Source organism: Xiphophorus maculatus, chromosome 16 (assembly GCF_002775205.1).
Source record: "Xiphophorus maculatus strain JP 163 A chromosome 16, X_maculatus-5.0-male, whole genome shotgun sequence".
Classification (NCBI taxonomy): domain Eukaryota; kingdom Metazoa; phylum Chordata; class Actinopteri; order Cyprinodontiformes; family Poeciliidae; genus Xiphophorus; species Xiphophorus maculatus.
In genome coordinates this window covers 11,179,743-11,195,083 of record NC_036458.1, presented here as the reverse complement: position 1 = coordinate 11,195,083, position 15,341 = coordinate 11,179,743, and the positions used below count along the sequence as shown (strand labels likewise).

Sequence of the window (15,341 nt, the reverse complement as noted above, 5' to 3'; positions counted from 1 at the left end):
CCGCTCTCCCTCATTCACATTGCGTTTAGTGGCAATAAAACAGCAATAAATCTGCACAAGATACAAAACTAACCCTGATGTAGAGATGGGTCCTCTGTTTGCATTCTGTTGCACAGCTACCACTAGATGGTAGTAAATTTCACCTTTGTTGACATGCATGTGAAATAGCTGCTATTTGCACAACATTTTTGACTATTATGAAACATCAATAAACTGCTATAACTCAGCAGAAAATGTGCTTACATCATTTTGCATTAACCAGAGTCACAACATTGTCTTTCTTTGACAACCAGGCTGTTATATATAAGGGCTCTATAAAGTCAGTGTTGTATGTGTGGAGCAGCATCATAGGCCCTGTTGTGTTATAGAAAGACACCAAACCTCGATGAAAGTCAACATATATGCCAACCCTTGCTATATCAGAGGCTTCCAGGGGTGTCTCCTCCCCAGCATGCCAGACAGAGAAACCTCTGTTGTTCCTTCCAACGCACCAAGAAAAGTCATTCCCGGTGATGCAGCTGCCACTTTCCTCTCCCTTAGGATCGATGCTCCTGTAGGCAACCCCGACATGTGTGCCCACTCCGCTCAGCTCTGCTTCGAGGTAATGTCTCCCCAGGTAGAGGCTCTCTGAAGTCATGGCCTGACGCCAGTATTCAAAGCGGCTGGGGTGGTCCGGGTAGCTATGCCGCCAGGGGCTGGTGTTGGTTAACTTTCTGTTGTCCACCGTTAGACGCAGGAAGTAATGGGTAGTGTCGGGGTCAAAGGTTAACCTCGTTGTGTCTGAAACAGGAAATGTTGTTTTATGGGAAACTGTTTGACTTTATAGCTGTGATGGAAAACGAGAAGGTACAAAGGATTTAAAAGTGCTTACATGTCAAGAAGTCTTCCTGGGTCTCAGGATCAGGAAGAGTAGATGGCAGAGATTCTGGCATCGCGTGTTTAGCACCTGCTTTATCATTTGACAGAAAGGTTAATCATAGATTGTTATATTTTGCAACATTTACCGGCACCACTAGGAAATAAGTGTACGAAGCCGTAAAACAAATTCATCTTTTATTGCAGTAGCAAAATCTTGTAGAACTCCAGCCACTCCAAATCCAACTTTTAATTCAATTTAAAAAATATACTTTTTAACTAAATCCCAGCTAGCACAATTATTGGCACCATTTAAAGTTAATTTGAAAGCAATATAATTAGGCCTTTAATTGACTTATACTTAACTTTTGCATTTGATTACACTTTTTGGATACTTCTAATTAGTAGTTAACGTTCCAGTTCTCTGGAGATTAAACATGCTATGATACAGAGGCCCATTGCTTTGGCCATTAGTCAATAGGCTGAATGAGAAGGTAAAAAATAAAAGTCCAAAAATATAGCTTAAAGTACAGGTTTCCTGCATAAAACATTTCAGGTGGATTTGACATTAAAAAATGTATCAAAATGCAGAAAACCGAGAGAACTGAAGAAAGAGACAATATGAGAGGACCCAGGACTCTCGGTGATCCAGAGAGATTGTGGAAAGAGAAATAGCTTAAGATTTATACTCCAAGCTTGTGAAACGTTATAGGTAGAGGGAGAGTACTGCTCCCTTGACAAAAGGTTATTGTACAATGCACTCAGAGCAAAGGTGCCACTGGTGATTTGGTTTAAAAATCACTAGTGGCCCCAATTAATAAATGTAAATATAAAATGTTCAGCCTTATAATAAAGTACTGCAATAAAGGATGAACTTTTTCAAGATTTTTGACACATCTGTAACTTTGACATGCTCTAAAGATAAACAGCTTGGATTAAAAGGTGAATATCACAGATTTTAGCCATATTTAAAAAACCCTACAACTTTAAATATAATAGGAACCAGTAACAAGAACTTCTGTAATATCAACATTACATGAAGTCATTTGTAGGGGTGCACAAGCAAGCATAGGTTAGAACTTCACTGTCACACTTAAGGCTTATTCTGAGATGAGATCTATAGCTTCCTCTTTACTGATCCTGAAGACACGCTGCTAAAACTAACTCACCACTTTTGGAGACCATGTTCATTTTTTCACTGTAGGACTCCATAATCAGGTCACACAACTCCTGAGTTACATCAGTCACTGCTTGAGCCCATGAATGTAGATGGTGCATTCGACTGATGTGCACAGTGGACATGCATATGTCGATCAGTCCCTTCTTCCCCTCTGTGTAATCCTAGAATGTGATAACAATAAATGCATGTAATGGATCTGGATTATGACATTAAAAAAACAAAAAAGAAACACCCATACAGTTTATTTTCTCTGAACCGGAACTTCAATAGTTTTCTGCAGAGTCACAGAAAATGTTTATGTACACTGTCAACAAGCCTGTATTCAAAATAAACTCGTTCTAAGAGCATCTCTTGGTCAAATCCCGCATTACATCAAACCTTTGACACCCTACACCAGACTCTGTAATATTCCTTCTTCTGTTCTGCCCAATTATTAGAGTGCTTGTTTTCTGCACCAGTGAAGCTGAAACAGAGAGTAAAACAAGCTACTAAAGGTCAGTGTCATCATAGGTTTACCTTGCTGCATATGATATAACTGTATTAAAAAAACTAAACATAACATAGAAAACATAAATAAAATTGTTTGCATAAAATTAATGATCAGGGTGGAATTTCAGAAACATTAAGGCCCACGAATCAACCAATCTCATTGATTATCAAAATCAGATCATTTGAGTTGGAATGTCCAGGGTGCAAATATTTCACAAAAAATTCAACAAACTATGACACGTACGTAAAACAGACATTCAAAGCTAACAATGTTTTAAAGATTGGCACAAAAAATAATCTGTAGTCTTCCAAAAGCTTGTGACAGAAGGTGTTATGGTCTGATGAAATGTACTTATTTTTGGGCCACAATTTCAAAGGTTTTGTCACAAAAATAACCCTGGACATTACAAAATAATGCCACGCACAGAATGTAAAATGGTGGAATTAGCGTCATAACCCGGGGTTCATTTTCAGATAGGACTGGATATTTTTTTATTCCTCTAATTTTAACAGAGGTGTGTACTTCTCTGAGAGACACTGTACCTTTAGGAAATCAACATCAGATTTGCTCTTGGATAGTTTCTTCATCTTATCTGCAGTTTTCATCAGCTCCACCCTCTTCTGCTCCAGATGTGCCTGAATGCTCTCCCCTTGTCTCAGAGCTTGTTTTTGCTCTCCTTCCAAAAGCGCCTCTACCCGTTTTCTGGCCTCCTCAACAGTCTTCTGCAGCCTATTGAACTGCTGTTCAACAGTAACACAAACCTCCTGCGCTGAAGACTGACGACAGGAGAAAAAAGAAATGATAATGCAATCAGTTCAGTATGTAGAGAATAGAAGATTTTACAATCATAAGCTTACCTTGATTAAATCACCGTCCCTCTGCAATTTTCCAATTATTCTCTCTACATCTGAGACATGTTGACTGATCCTCTGGTGTTTCTGCAGAAGTTCAGTCTACAAATGATTTTCAAAAAGGACAGCAACACATGTTGAAAAGTTTTTATAAACAAGAGCAGATTAAGAAACAGTACATAACAATAACTGTGTGTTTTTCATATTTTAAAGGACCTCAAAGTGTACTCGAGCCTCCTCCAAAGACAATATCTCGTGTCCTTCGTGCTCCTGACCCTCGCAGTCCCCACAGATAGAGCACTCATCCAGACAGCAAAAGCTCTTGAAGGGAAGCTGATGAACTTCACAAGTCTGGCGCTCGATGTCATGGAGGGGATCCACTAAGCGATGGTTCTGAAATTTGTCTTTCTCTAGATGGGGTCTGAGGTGGGCTTCGCAGTAGGAGACCAGACAAGTCAGACAGGATTTAAGCGCTCTGCTGGGGGCGTCCATGCAGGAATCACACATCACATCTTGTCGCAGTGGTGTGGCTGGTGGCCGATCCTCCACTTTTTCCCTCAAGTTCTCCTCGACATCTGTGCTGGTCGTCGTCATATTCAAGTGATTTTCTTGTTGCCTTAAACAAAACCAGCTGGTGTATATTTTAAGCACGAACAAGGTCTATTTTGTAGCTTCGATAATGAAACAAAAGAAAGTTGTAGGCAGAAAGACCCTGTAATGAGTAAGGAAAGAATTATGAACCACGCCTGTAAGCAGTCTCATTTTTCACTCCTCCCTGTTTCTCTTCTTGCTACATTTAAAATAAACGCAGGACAAGAGGAAATATGCTTACAGGGATGAGAAATGAACTTTTCTTTGACTCCTCACTACTGTTAAAGAATAGATGCATTTGATTAAAGACATGGAAATATCACAATGAAACAGCTGCTTCAAAACTAGACACTAATTGGGTTTTTTTCCCAGTTGTCAGACTTGTTTAAGTTTCTCCTTCACTGAAACTTTGTTGCTGCTAAGAACAGCGGTTGCTTTCCTTTTGATAACAAAATTCCATGAGCTTCCTGACTACAGTACTTATCTGCACGGCGGCTTCCTTCCTTTCATGTCATGCAGCACAGTGGCAACACTGACACTTGTCTTTTGTCTGTGTGCAGAGAGTGTGGATTATTGCATATTTGGCAGAAAATGCAAGCACAATAGCATTTCATTCTCTGTTCTGTGGCTGTCTCTAACTCAGAGACAGAAACATCAGGAGAACTTTAACATGTTTCCCATGTGAATAGGTAGATTCTTATGGGGTGTATTAAATGATAATACATCAGAGTTTACTATGTATTCAACAAGTCAAAGTGTTGATCCTTCTGATGAGAGTAAGGCAGCCAACAGGTAAAAATGTGCAGCAAACACATGAATGATGCAAACTCCCAGACACACAGAAACAAAAAAAATAATAATGGAAAAATGCTGCATTCACAAAAAGAATTAAAGCACAAACCTATATGAATAAACTGAATTGAATGTAATTGAATTAAAAACATAAACACCTTGCCAGTGCTCATTGTTTGGTTAATCGCTCCTACTTATGTTTGTTTTGTTGATTGGTTTTCAGAAAAAAAACAAACAAAAAAAAAACTTGCACTCACTTTTTTTTTTTAATGTGTGTTGGAAATTTGTTAAAGCTATGGCTGATTTGTTAAGTTGATTTTCACAACACTAAATACAATTTAGAATTTGTATTATGTTCTGATCTTTGACAAATATGTGACAAATAAGTCACATATTTGTGATTGTGTGATCAGGTTACATCAACAGTTCAACAGGTCTGAACTGTTGATGTAACCTGGATTTGTCTAAACAAAAGAAATTCCTATAGACTCCAAGAAGCTTTGACATGGGAGACCAAAGCGTTTGTATGAGCCATAGTGAGGGAACCTGGAGAACGATGAACTCATTTACATATTTTGAGCATAATGTGTCACCACAGATAGAAAACACCTTCAAAAAAAAAGGTCTACATCTTTTTTTTGAAAGATAATATTGGGATCATGACTGAGCTTGTGGCTAAATTTAACATTAGACAATTTAAAAATAATTTTCTGTCTATATAAGCAATGGTGTTAATCACCAATAGCATCTGAATTAACTAAAGGTTTTCTAACACGATTTGCATAATGTCTTAACTTCCTTCTGTACAATTCTGTACAACATTAAAGACCTGCAGTATTTTTGACTTTGTGACACGATGGGACTGGTGTCAGACATTCAGAATAACCTCCTTAAAAATAGATTGCATGTTTAGAAATGATTTGCCTGATAAAGATCTTATTTGAACAATTTGCGTGACTTTTCTTCTTGTTCACACAAGTTATCTGCAAAACAAACTGCAGTAATTTTTTTGTCGAACAGCTTTTACAGGTTCAGTTCACATCAACCTATGGCGATAAAGCAGTGAGTTTTAGACATGTTGATAGTAAAATATATGGGTTTCCTGCTCTGCACTAGAAATAAACTAATCCAAACTCATTTTTATGGGTTACTGCGTTCTACTGTACTAGACCGCTCTTACCATCACTAACTATTTGATCAACAACTAAACGTTAATTAAATAAATTATTTAATTATTTAAGTTTTCCTTTAATTTTACCAACACATGCAAGCTCACAATAGAACTTTAAAATGTGCTGACAGTTTTATTAGTATTTTTTTTTATCTGTTTGAAAATGAAAAGAATATAAAATTTTTACACTCCACATTTTTACTAGACAGATTGAATTAACTGGTTGACATTCATAGTCTTAAACAATGTGGCTTGATGTATTTTATGGTTTTGATTTTACATAATGACGATCAAATTATCCTGGGTTTTTACATAACAAAATACCAGCTCCCTTGGCTGTGCAAACACAACTCCGGGTTGTGCATGGAACAATTGCTGGAAGACCAAAGGAGGCCGCAGTTCAACTGAAAATGAATTTGTGACATCATGCTCAGCTATGAGTAAATTCCAATTTTGGGTGCATGATTCCTTCTGACTGTGTGCACATAAAGACCCACACCAGATGAAGTTATATTTTGCAAACATGACATTCTGCAGGATGTCATGTTTCTCTATTCCCCTCCCCTTTATAAGAAACATGTCTCTTGTATTGGCGAATTATGTTTATCCACCACAGAAAGGACTAAATTTATGGTGGAGATGGAGAATCCTCTTGTAATGACTTAACAGAAAAAGGCACAAAAACACTAGATCTTTAAAAGGTTGGACTCTGAAAAGACTAGCAATTTTATTTACAATGAAATAAACTTTTTTTTTGTTGAGATACATAGTAATATATGTTACTGTTCAGATGTAAATGAAAAATACTGAGGTAAAAACAGCTGGAAGACTTGAAAAGGGGGTATACAATGCATATCACTACAGTAAATTACAGCAGTCATCTCGACAAACAATTGGCCCGTCATTACCTTTTGAAGCATATTTAGACAAACATGGCATTCCGTGTGTAAACATATATAGAGTTTAAAATAATTCAATGTGAATAAAGCATTGCTTCAAATAGTGGTTAGTCTAACATTAGATATAATCTTAGATTTAGGTTTGTGTCTATGTATTTATAAACATATCAACATCGCCCTTGTTAAGCAAATGGACAGGCACAAACAATGCAGGCACATAAAGTGGTTGGATTAACCCCACAGGGGACAATATCTCTTAGAGCCATTATCTCAGTGCATGCAGCATTGTATACAATGACATGGCAAAAAAGCTGTCCAGTGAAAACTGTCTTTTAGTTTGTGAAATCAACACCAACTATCCAATCAACAAAGAAAGATATTTTCTGTTATCCTTCAAAGCCAACAAGGAGGAATCATGTTAAGAGTTTATCTCACCCATTTCCTTTAGGTTGACATATTAACCATGACAGTATTCAGTCTGCTTTTCCACCAGTAAAAACTGTTAAGTTCTTCCTGCTCAATATGAAGATTGATTCCATAATCTCCCACAATGCTGCAAAATGAATATCCGCAGCTTCTATTACCTATGGGAAAAACCAAAAACATAGTTTAGAGTTCATGTTTTTTGTTTTCATGGTTAATATGTTTTTTTTACATGTTAAGAAAATGCTTCTCAATGGTAGAATAAATTTTAACAATAAAAACATAATGTGGAATGTTTTTTGCTTTATGAAAGGCTAGTAGGTGACACATTTTATTTCCCATTTCTAAACTGTGCATCTTCTTTCTATTTTGTTCAACAGTTTATTCATGTGAATATTAAATATAATGTGACAATTGTAAAACTTTTCAGAAAAGCAACATCTTTGTTGTTGGCTGAACTTTTAAAAGCATATTCCTGGCTTAAATGCTTTTTAAATAATCAAGACACTAGGAAAATGCTTAAAGCCTGACATGAATCACTCCTATAATTTAACTACATTCTGGAGAGACACAAAACTGCATGGGATGATTTGTGTGTTTATATTGCATATTCTTTTGTTCAAATAGCCCTCTAGAACACAAAGAAACAATTAATCTGAGATAAATCTGTTTGTGACTTAAACTAGACCTTTGCTCACAGCTATATCCTGATTTCCTCATTTATTTAGTTTTGTTTCCTCTGTAAAATTTAATAAAAATATACTATCCTCTCCTTATATAGGTATATAAATGAAGTTTTGTCTAGTCACATTGGTTTTGAGGTGCCATCAAACAGAAGAACTGTCAGAATTCAGTCATTCTTATAGCAACACTGCATTTGAACAGAAACCTAAAGTTTCATTCTAATTTCTAATTTTCATTCTAAAATATTTTCCAAAATATCTTTCTTGGATGCATACTGAATTACAGTAATACATAAAGTCATTGCTATACTTCAGTAATGCTTTTAATTTAACACCAAGTACTCATCAGTCCAAGCAAATAAATTGCACATGGATTTTTGGACCTACTGGAGTTGGTCTTATAGAATGGATGTGATATGAAGTTCTCAGATGGGAATCAAAGTAAATACCAGCTTTGTGGAATTGAATATTAATGAAAAATCAAATGAAATTCTTAAAACATTAAGCTTTGATTTCACAAAGGAAGGCGTAAATCCATCACTCATGGTTAAATTCACCCCAGACAATAAGCCTGGAAAGTAGGTCCTACATTTACAAATACACCAACTCTTTACTAAACATCAGGGTATCTGTTACAAGTGCCACCATATTAGCCAGATACTTTGCATTTTAAAATGTATTCAGGGCATCTATCTCTTACCATTTTGTAACTTTGCAGTTTTGGTGGTTTCATGTTCTACATTGTTGGGTAAGAAATGGTGATATTGTTTTGTCTTAACAGATTGTTGAGCAGTCACTGGCAATCACCTCTATCTGACCAACTACCATATATTTAGTAGCTGTAGTGCATCTTCACAGATGTAATGCTGTCATTGTAAATGCTTTGTATCTAATGATAAAGATTTGGTCAATATTTCAGTGGCTGCTGAAGAAATTTTGAAAACCGATGATTTTAATTTTTTCTTGCGTGTGATGATTAAAATCCAATAAATATGTCATTGCTTAGACTTTTGAAAGAATAAAATTACCAATACTCACAATTCGGTGTCTTCAATGGAGTCTGGGTCCTCCATGGTCTCCAGTCGTCTCTGGCAGGCATCCAATAGCTTTTTTCTTGGCCCTAACGGGATATGAATGCTCTTAAGGTCTTGATCAGAGCAAAGCAGGAGAGCTTCTAAGTCGATCTTCTCTCTTTTGAATATGGAGTAAAACTCGCTCATGCTTAGTGTGGCAAGGAAGACCTCCAGAGGGCTTGTGTCAGGCTCATCATCATCATCTAACCCTAATTCAACTTCTTCCCAAGGCAACTCTTCCATGTTTCTTTCCTGCAGGCTGCGTGCGCTGCCAATGCTGTCTTCATCTATACTTGGATAGTGCTGCAACCGACTGCGTAAACGCACATTATTACCTGAGCGGGTCGTGTCTCGAGCACCGAGGTTGAACATTCCTCCACTTACGTAGTTTCTTCTAAAGACCATGGTGCCCAGACCCGGTCTGTTAAACAGGGAATCATGTCCGGAGTCAGTGCTGATCTCAGAGTAGTCCATATCTGGTCCAAGAAGGTCTGGCTCACTCATGGCACGAGAAATGGCATCGTCATTGTCTCTAGGGAACATATCTCGAACATTTCGACGCCCTCTGTCTTTTGGGTTGATGTAAGTCCCCTGCTTGACAAACATGACATCATTACCTAACTGAAGTCCAGAAAGGGAGCGCACACTCTTTCTTCCATCTTCATAAATTTTAAAAGTTCCATCTCCTTGTTTTCTCTTCTCCAGCTTCTTTTGAATCTTTGTCTTCCCTCGGTTTGTGGCATGGAGAGTTGCCTAACAGAAACAATGCAACAATAAAACAATCAAAGTGTTTTAATAATTTAAAGTACATTTAAATATGTCAATTAGTGTATGAAAACTTAAACCACAAAAAAAGTCCCAACCTGAGAATATGGCACACTGATAGTGGCTGTGCTAAAGTTACGTAGCTTGTGGCTAACAGAGCTGCCAGTGTAACTGGAGAAACTCATGACATCTGAAGCGGAAGCCTCAGAGGTTTCTTTGTGAAACTTTCGCTCCATACGTATGCGGTGCTTTTTCTGCATCTTAGCACACTCTTTGATCCGTCGCTCAGCATCACGAAATGCCCGGTCCTTCAGTTTACCAACCAGTTTCGGATTTAGCCCTGTTTGCTTGGCAGCGATGGAATCCAAGTAGCGGACACAGTCCATGTGGTTCTTCGTGGCGGCCATGTCCAGGGGTGTGTGGTAGTCATTGTCTAGGCACCATATGTTGGCACCGAAAGACACCAGGAAGAAAAGGCAGTCGAGATGACCATTGGCAGCTGCCAAGTGGAGTGGTGTGTTCCCCCATATGTCACACTTGTCTGGGTTGCCTCTGTTGGCCAAAAGAGTCAAAAGGTAACCAGAGTAAATACAAAATGCAGTTTTACAATAATGATTTTATTTATAAAGGGGAAAAAAAACTGGTCAAACCAAGCCATGTTGACTTGGATATAAAATGTTATCCTCTAAATCTTTATTGATCATGAAATTTTGAAAATGTTTTTGGAAAGTGAAATTCAAGATTGCTTTCTACAACTAAGCCTAAATACTGGCTTGGTTTAGGGTAATTCTTTTTCTGTTTTTTTCTTTTCTTTTTTTTCAATCAGCTATCAACAAATGTCCTCCAGTGCAATACTTCAGTCCTCGCTTTCCTGACCGCCCGCGACCCGAGGACTACCTTAATGTGTGTTGCACTGTTGCTCCAGGTCTGTAATATGACCGCTGGCTTGCCAGCATCATGGCTCCACTACCTGTATCCTGTTTCAAGGGAGGCCACATAAATTGCACCTGACACAGTTTGGTCTGACTGGTGATGTCCTCCTGAATTTCTCAAGTCAGGTCAAGCAACATGCTTGCTGGATAACAGCCAAAGATGAGTTTTCAAACTTTTCACGGATTATTTGAATCCTTTCATCGAGAATAAACCTAATATGCAAATTTACCAATTTAAATTTATTTCCTTATATACTTTGTCAAACTGTATTCAAATGTTTCTTGACGTCTTTATTTTAAGTTACTTCTATATATTTATAATCATTTCTTTTGGTACCTACTCCAACATATTAAGTTAACTTCAGTTAAAAAGATATCTCATTTATTTTATCTAAGGTTTTATATAAAGCCACTTCTTGCCCAACTGTTTTGTCTCTTCTTTGTCCTCCATGGTAGCCGCATAGACTCCTGAATATTTTATACTATGGACATGAAACTACTCCAGATTTATTATTGATGGGTGTCACTGTAAGGATTTCTGATATGTGTCATTCTTGGGCAGCGATTTTCATCGCCCGGTTCTGATTTTGGTGGAGCATCCTTTGAGTTTCATCAAGATCGAAGAGAGGATAGAATTTTGGGAGAATGGTTCATGGAATTTGTGTTAAGACAATGAGCTATTTTCAGTGCTGATGACTGACAGTGATGGGTAAACAGCCCCAAAGACAACAATAAAACTCTGACCAAAACGAATTACGGGCTGAGCGCAGAGTTGAAAAAAGATCAGGGAACATAAATTTTAGACACAGAGCAAATAAAAGTTACCTATACTCAGATGATATATTTATTACCATCTGAGTTCAAATCATACAAAATGGTACTTTCACAAAGTTATCTAACATGATAGCTTTATGTGTTGCAATTTATGTCTGTGGTAAAATGCTTAGCACAGTAGTGTCCGATGCCTTGTCTCATTATTATCTGATGGTCTGTTTTTGTCCTCACATTCAGTGACAGTTTAATGCCATTGCAGGTAGCTCAGTGCAATATATGAGCCAAATATAGCAGATAGGGCATCTTTCCCATGACACTTGAACCTCTCTTCTTTGTTTATTGTCTCACAAGTTTGACTTATGGTAACTATTAGTGTTTATTTTCATTCCATTGGACAATCAGTACTTTATGTCTCCTATGTGCTGCAGCTCTGTGTACACTTGAATCGTGGGAAATACTGAACTAAAGCGGAGGTCATCTTGGGTGTTTTGGGAGTTCTTGAGGACCTTTGAACAAATTTATCTTTAAAATGAACAAATTCAAACTGAATTTATTATAAAATTAGAACCGACAATCTTCACTGATAACTTGCTAAAACTGTCCGTGGTGGGTTTTTTTTTTACTCCTAATAAATTGTCTCTGATAAATTAATCATTGTTTAATGATCTGATGTTGTCTTTAAATTTGTTAAGTGAAGCAGAATCACGTTTTGTTCTGGCTGACTTGAAAACCAGGTCAACCAGATGAGATCAGAAATGCACTGCTCTCTAACAAAAAAAGCAGTTAAATCTTGCCAAGAATGTTCACCTTCATTAAGCATCTTCCGAAAACTAGAATGACATATTTTCTAGTTCTTTTCATGCTACTGTGAAACTAACTTTAAAAAGGTAGAAATCAAAGACTGACACATTCTACTTATAAAGACAAATACTTAGCTATAGATCTACTAATAGAGAAAACTGATAGCCTGGGCAAGGAATCAAAGAAGGGTCCAAGAAGCCCAATGTGACTCTGGAGGAACTCCAGATAGAGCCACAGCTCAGGTGGGAACATCTATTGACATGACAACTATTATTTGTTGACTCCACAAGTCTGGTCTTTATGGAAAAGGACACAATGATAATCACAGTTGAAACAAATCCACAAGGAGTAGCATTTAAATATTGCCACAAAGCTTGTGGGAAACACAGCAACCGTGAAAGACGGCTTAAGACTATCCCCATGGAGCTTCATGGAAGCATCGTACTTTGAGATATTGGTGTGTGGTAGTTTGTTGCACTATAAAATCTGCCTTTGTCCTTTGACTACATTTTCTTCTAAATGTTTCCACTTAAACTGGCAGAATAATTGAAATGAGCGGTATTCAGGCGCTACGTCCATTAAGTTGAATTACGCACCTAACGAGCTGTTGAACGGGTAAAAATAAATAAATAAAATAAAATAAAATAAAATCTCAGATTACAGTAAGCAACAATCGAAATAAAAAAATTATTCAGAAATCATCTATGATGAACATTTACATGCATTTTAAGACCTCGGATTTATACTTCGTCATAAATCATACCCACCCCCTGGCCACAATCAGCCGCAGAGCCTCCAGGTTGCCGTGGTAGGCCGCCCATAAAGTCGGTGTCATGCCATCCTCGTCCGGCGCGTTCAGATCCTTCCTCGTCGCCTCCTTCAGCAGGTCCAGGTAGCCGTCCCGGGCCGCCTTGTGATACCTGTCATTCATGGTGCTGAATCAGTTCGCCATGCGCAAAGCCATTCCGTTTCTCCACAACCACCTCCATGGTCCCAGTCATGAGGCGGCGGCAGGCTGATTAATAGGGTCCCATTTTGTCTATTGGTTCACCCAGAGGGACTCGCTCCTGGTATGTAAGAGGAAGCGCGTTTCCAGGGACGCGATGGCACACACAGCGTGGATCAACACTGCTCCCGGTGGACGAGGTGGATCAGAGATAAGATGCCCCCTCTAAAACATCCATATACCACTGTATCTAAATAGTAGGAAAAAAGGCAAACTGCATGCTCTGTTAAGGAAGGTTTTCTGATCAAGTGTGCTTGATCAGAAAAGCTTGCTTTTGGGGCTCACCTCAAGTTGCCTTCCGCCACACTGACCTCCAGTTTTACAAATGCATATCAATAAAATGTATTATAGAAACGCCAATTTTTACGCAGTAGTGAAACTCAAATATTTTTGACGAATAATTACGCGCAGATAGATGACTGGCTTTTCTTTCTTTACTTTTTTTTTCTTGATGACATGATTTACAGATAACGAAAACCCAAAGTTTGCCTTTTTCACAAAGTGGAATAGTACATAAGGCCAATCAGAAAGGCTTTAATTCATATAGGATACAGCATAAAGGGATTTTACAGTTGTGTAACACAGTCACTGACAACCTCCAAATGGAGAGGAAGTGACTGATCACAAAGAGCTGTATCCAGGATCGAAATGTTGAGTGGAAGGACAAAGTGTGAGAAAGGCAACATTGAAGCAAAGTCTGTCTATTCAAGAACTTTAGAATGATTTATAAAATGTAAATTAAATAAAATGAAATAATGTACCTTTTATGTTCCAATTTGTTTGGATTCACCGGTATGTTGCCCACAGCCTTGTTCTTTTATTTTCTGAAAAAAAATAGGATCTGGGGTCAAGTTAGTGTCATTCACAAGGAACCTTGGGGAAAAAAGGCTATTCCATGTTGACTGCTCTCAGTCAATGTGTATGTGAACTGTTTTCTAAGCCAGAGTGGGCAGCAGAAATGCTGAAAATTAGCTTGGAATTGTGACTTTGTTGAGAAAACATTCAAACTGTGCAAGTGTTGTGCAACTGGCCAATATTTCTTATATGAATTGTATGAAAAATGTCACCTATGCAAAGTGTCTCATTGTTTCAAGTCCTGGAGTTGACACATTCATTCTTTCTTACATTCATAATGAACAGAAAGTCATATTATGTTCCATTAATAGAAGATGATTATTTATTGTGTTTAAACATGTTATCTAATAAAAGCTCATAAAACTGTCCTCAGGGCTTGAAGGAATCTTGATGTTTTCATGTGCTGCTCTAAGCTTACATAATAAATATTATCAAATATTACATAAAACAATAAATAGTATTAATAAATAATAATTAGTTGTGTAAAGGTTAGAGTGCAAATGTACAGTATATATAAGCAATGTGTCACTGTGACTGGTTAACTGGTGGTGTCACCCCAATGTGACAGACTTCAAAATTGACTTTTTCAAAGTTTCCTCCCTGAACTTTAAATGCAAACAGAACAAGCTGAAAATTATTAGTTAGTGAACACACTTTGAGTAAGATACTGGAACATGCAATGTAAAGTACACAAATAAGTCAAAGCGTACCCTTTAGGTGCTGGCTTAAAAAGATACTGATTGTGTTTATTAAAGAAAACTTGCATGCAATTTTGTCTGATGACGGTGAAAAAATGGTCTGCTGCAGCACAAAAATATATCAAGTTTAAAACAAACAAAAAAAACGTAATGTAAAATATAGATTTTGCATCTGTGAATTTAAGGCATTGAAGCTACTTTGTTCAACTTTCATAAGAAATAGTAAAATATTTTGTGTGATATCAAGAACAAAATTCTGGCAATCAGGAATGGAGTTTGTATTTTCTAAAAACTTTGAAATTAACGGGAAAAGGATATTCCTGGAATTGTCTTATGAACTTTACTGTGGTGTTTTGTGCTAAACATGTTGTATTTGTTGATACCATGCTGTTGTTCCAAACAGGCAGACATTTTATGACTGCCATCCAAACTTGTTTGGATGTAAACAAGTTTGGTTTTGGAGAAATATAAAAGCCACAACACCTGAGGACATCTCTCAGGA

At 37.4% G+C, this 15,341-nt stretch overlaps 2 protein-coding genes across 4 annotated transcripts; both read right to left on the bottom strand.

Annotated features, from left to right (window-relative positions):
• Positions 1-10: 10 nt before the first annotated feature.
• On the bottom strand, positions 11-4,089 carry LOC102217765 (tripartite motif-containing protein 16-like). Of its 2 annotated transcripts, none has more exons than XM_014469695.2 (6): positions 3,593-4,089; positions 3,383-3,478; positions 3,068-3,301; positions 2,025-2,196; positions 872-949; positions 11-780 (listed from the first exon to the last, which is right to left on the bottom strand). In XM_014469695.2, exons 1-6 carry the CDS (start codon positions 3,968-3,970, stop codon positions 245-247), a joined length of 1,494 nt encoding a protein of 497 aa, XP_014325181.1. In that variant the 5' UTR covers positions 3,971-4,089; the 3' UTR covers positions 11-244. The 2 variants fall into 2 exon arrangements, with proteins under 2 accessions (XP_014325181.1, XP_023205128.1); XM_023349360.1 differs by having other exon boundaries at positions 872-946.
• A 2,571-nt stretch (positions 4,090-6,660) lies between these two features.
• On the bottom strand, positions 6,661-13,363 carry LOC102224739 (Usher syndrome type-1G protein homolog). Of its 2 annotated transcripts, XM_023348664.1 has the most exons (4): positions 13,048-13,363; positions 9,872-10,325; positions 8,974-9,761; positions 6,661-7,413 (listed from the first exon to the last, which is right to left on the bottom strand). In XM_023348664.1, exons 1-4 carry the CDS (start codon positions 13,209-13,211, stop codon positions 7,410-7,412), a joined length of 1,410 nt encoding a protein of 469 aa, XP_023204432.1. In that variant the 5' UTR covers positions 13,212-13,363; the 3' UTR covers positions 6,661-7,409. The 2 variants fall into 2 exon arrangements, with proteins under 2 accessions (XP_023204432.1, XP_005801516.1); XM_005801459.2 differs by lacking the exon at positions 6,661-7,413 and having other exon boundaries at positions 8,970-9,761.
• Between the last annotated feature and the right edge of the window lie 1,978 nt (positions 13,364-15,341).

Coding starts and splice junctions, on each gene's coding strand:
- LOC102217765 (XM_014469695.2), bottom strand. CDS start 3,970: ATGACGACGACCAGCACAGATGTCGAGGAGAACTTGAGGGAAAAAGTG. Junction 3,479..3,592: donor AGGCTCGAGTACACTTTGAG/GTCCTTTAAAAT, acceptor AATCATTTGTAG/ACTGAACTTCTGCAGAAACA. Junction 3,302..3,382: donor GGGACGGTGATTTAATCAAG/GTAAGCTTATGA, acceptor TCCTGTCGTCAG/TCTTCAGCGCAGGAGGTTTG.
- LOC102224739 (XM_023348664.1), bottom strand. CDS start 13,211: ATGAATGACAGGTATCACAAGGCGGCCCGGGACGGCTACCTGGACCTG. Junction 10,326..13,047: donor CGGCTGATTGTGGCCAGGGG/GTGGGTATGATT, acceptor TTTGGCCAACAG/AGGCAACCCAGACAAGTGTG. Junction 9,762..9,871: donor TCAGTGTGCCATATTCTCAG/GTTGGGACTTTT, acceptor TGTTTCTGTTAG/GCAACTCTCCATGCCACAAA.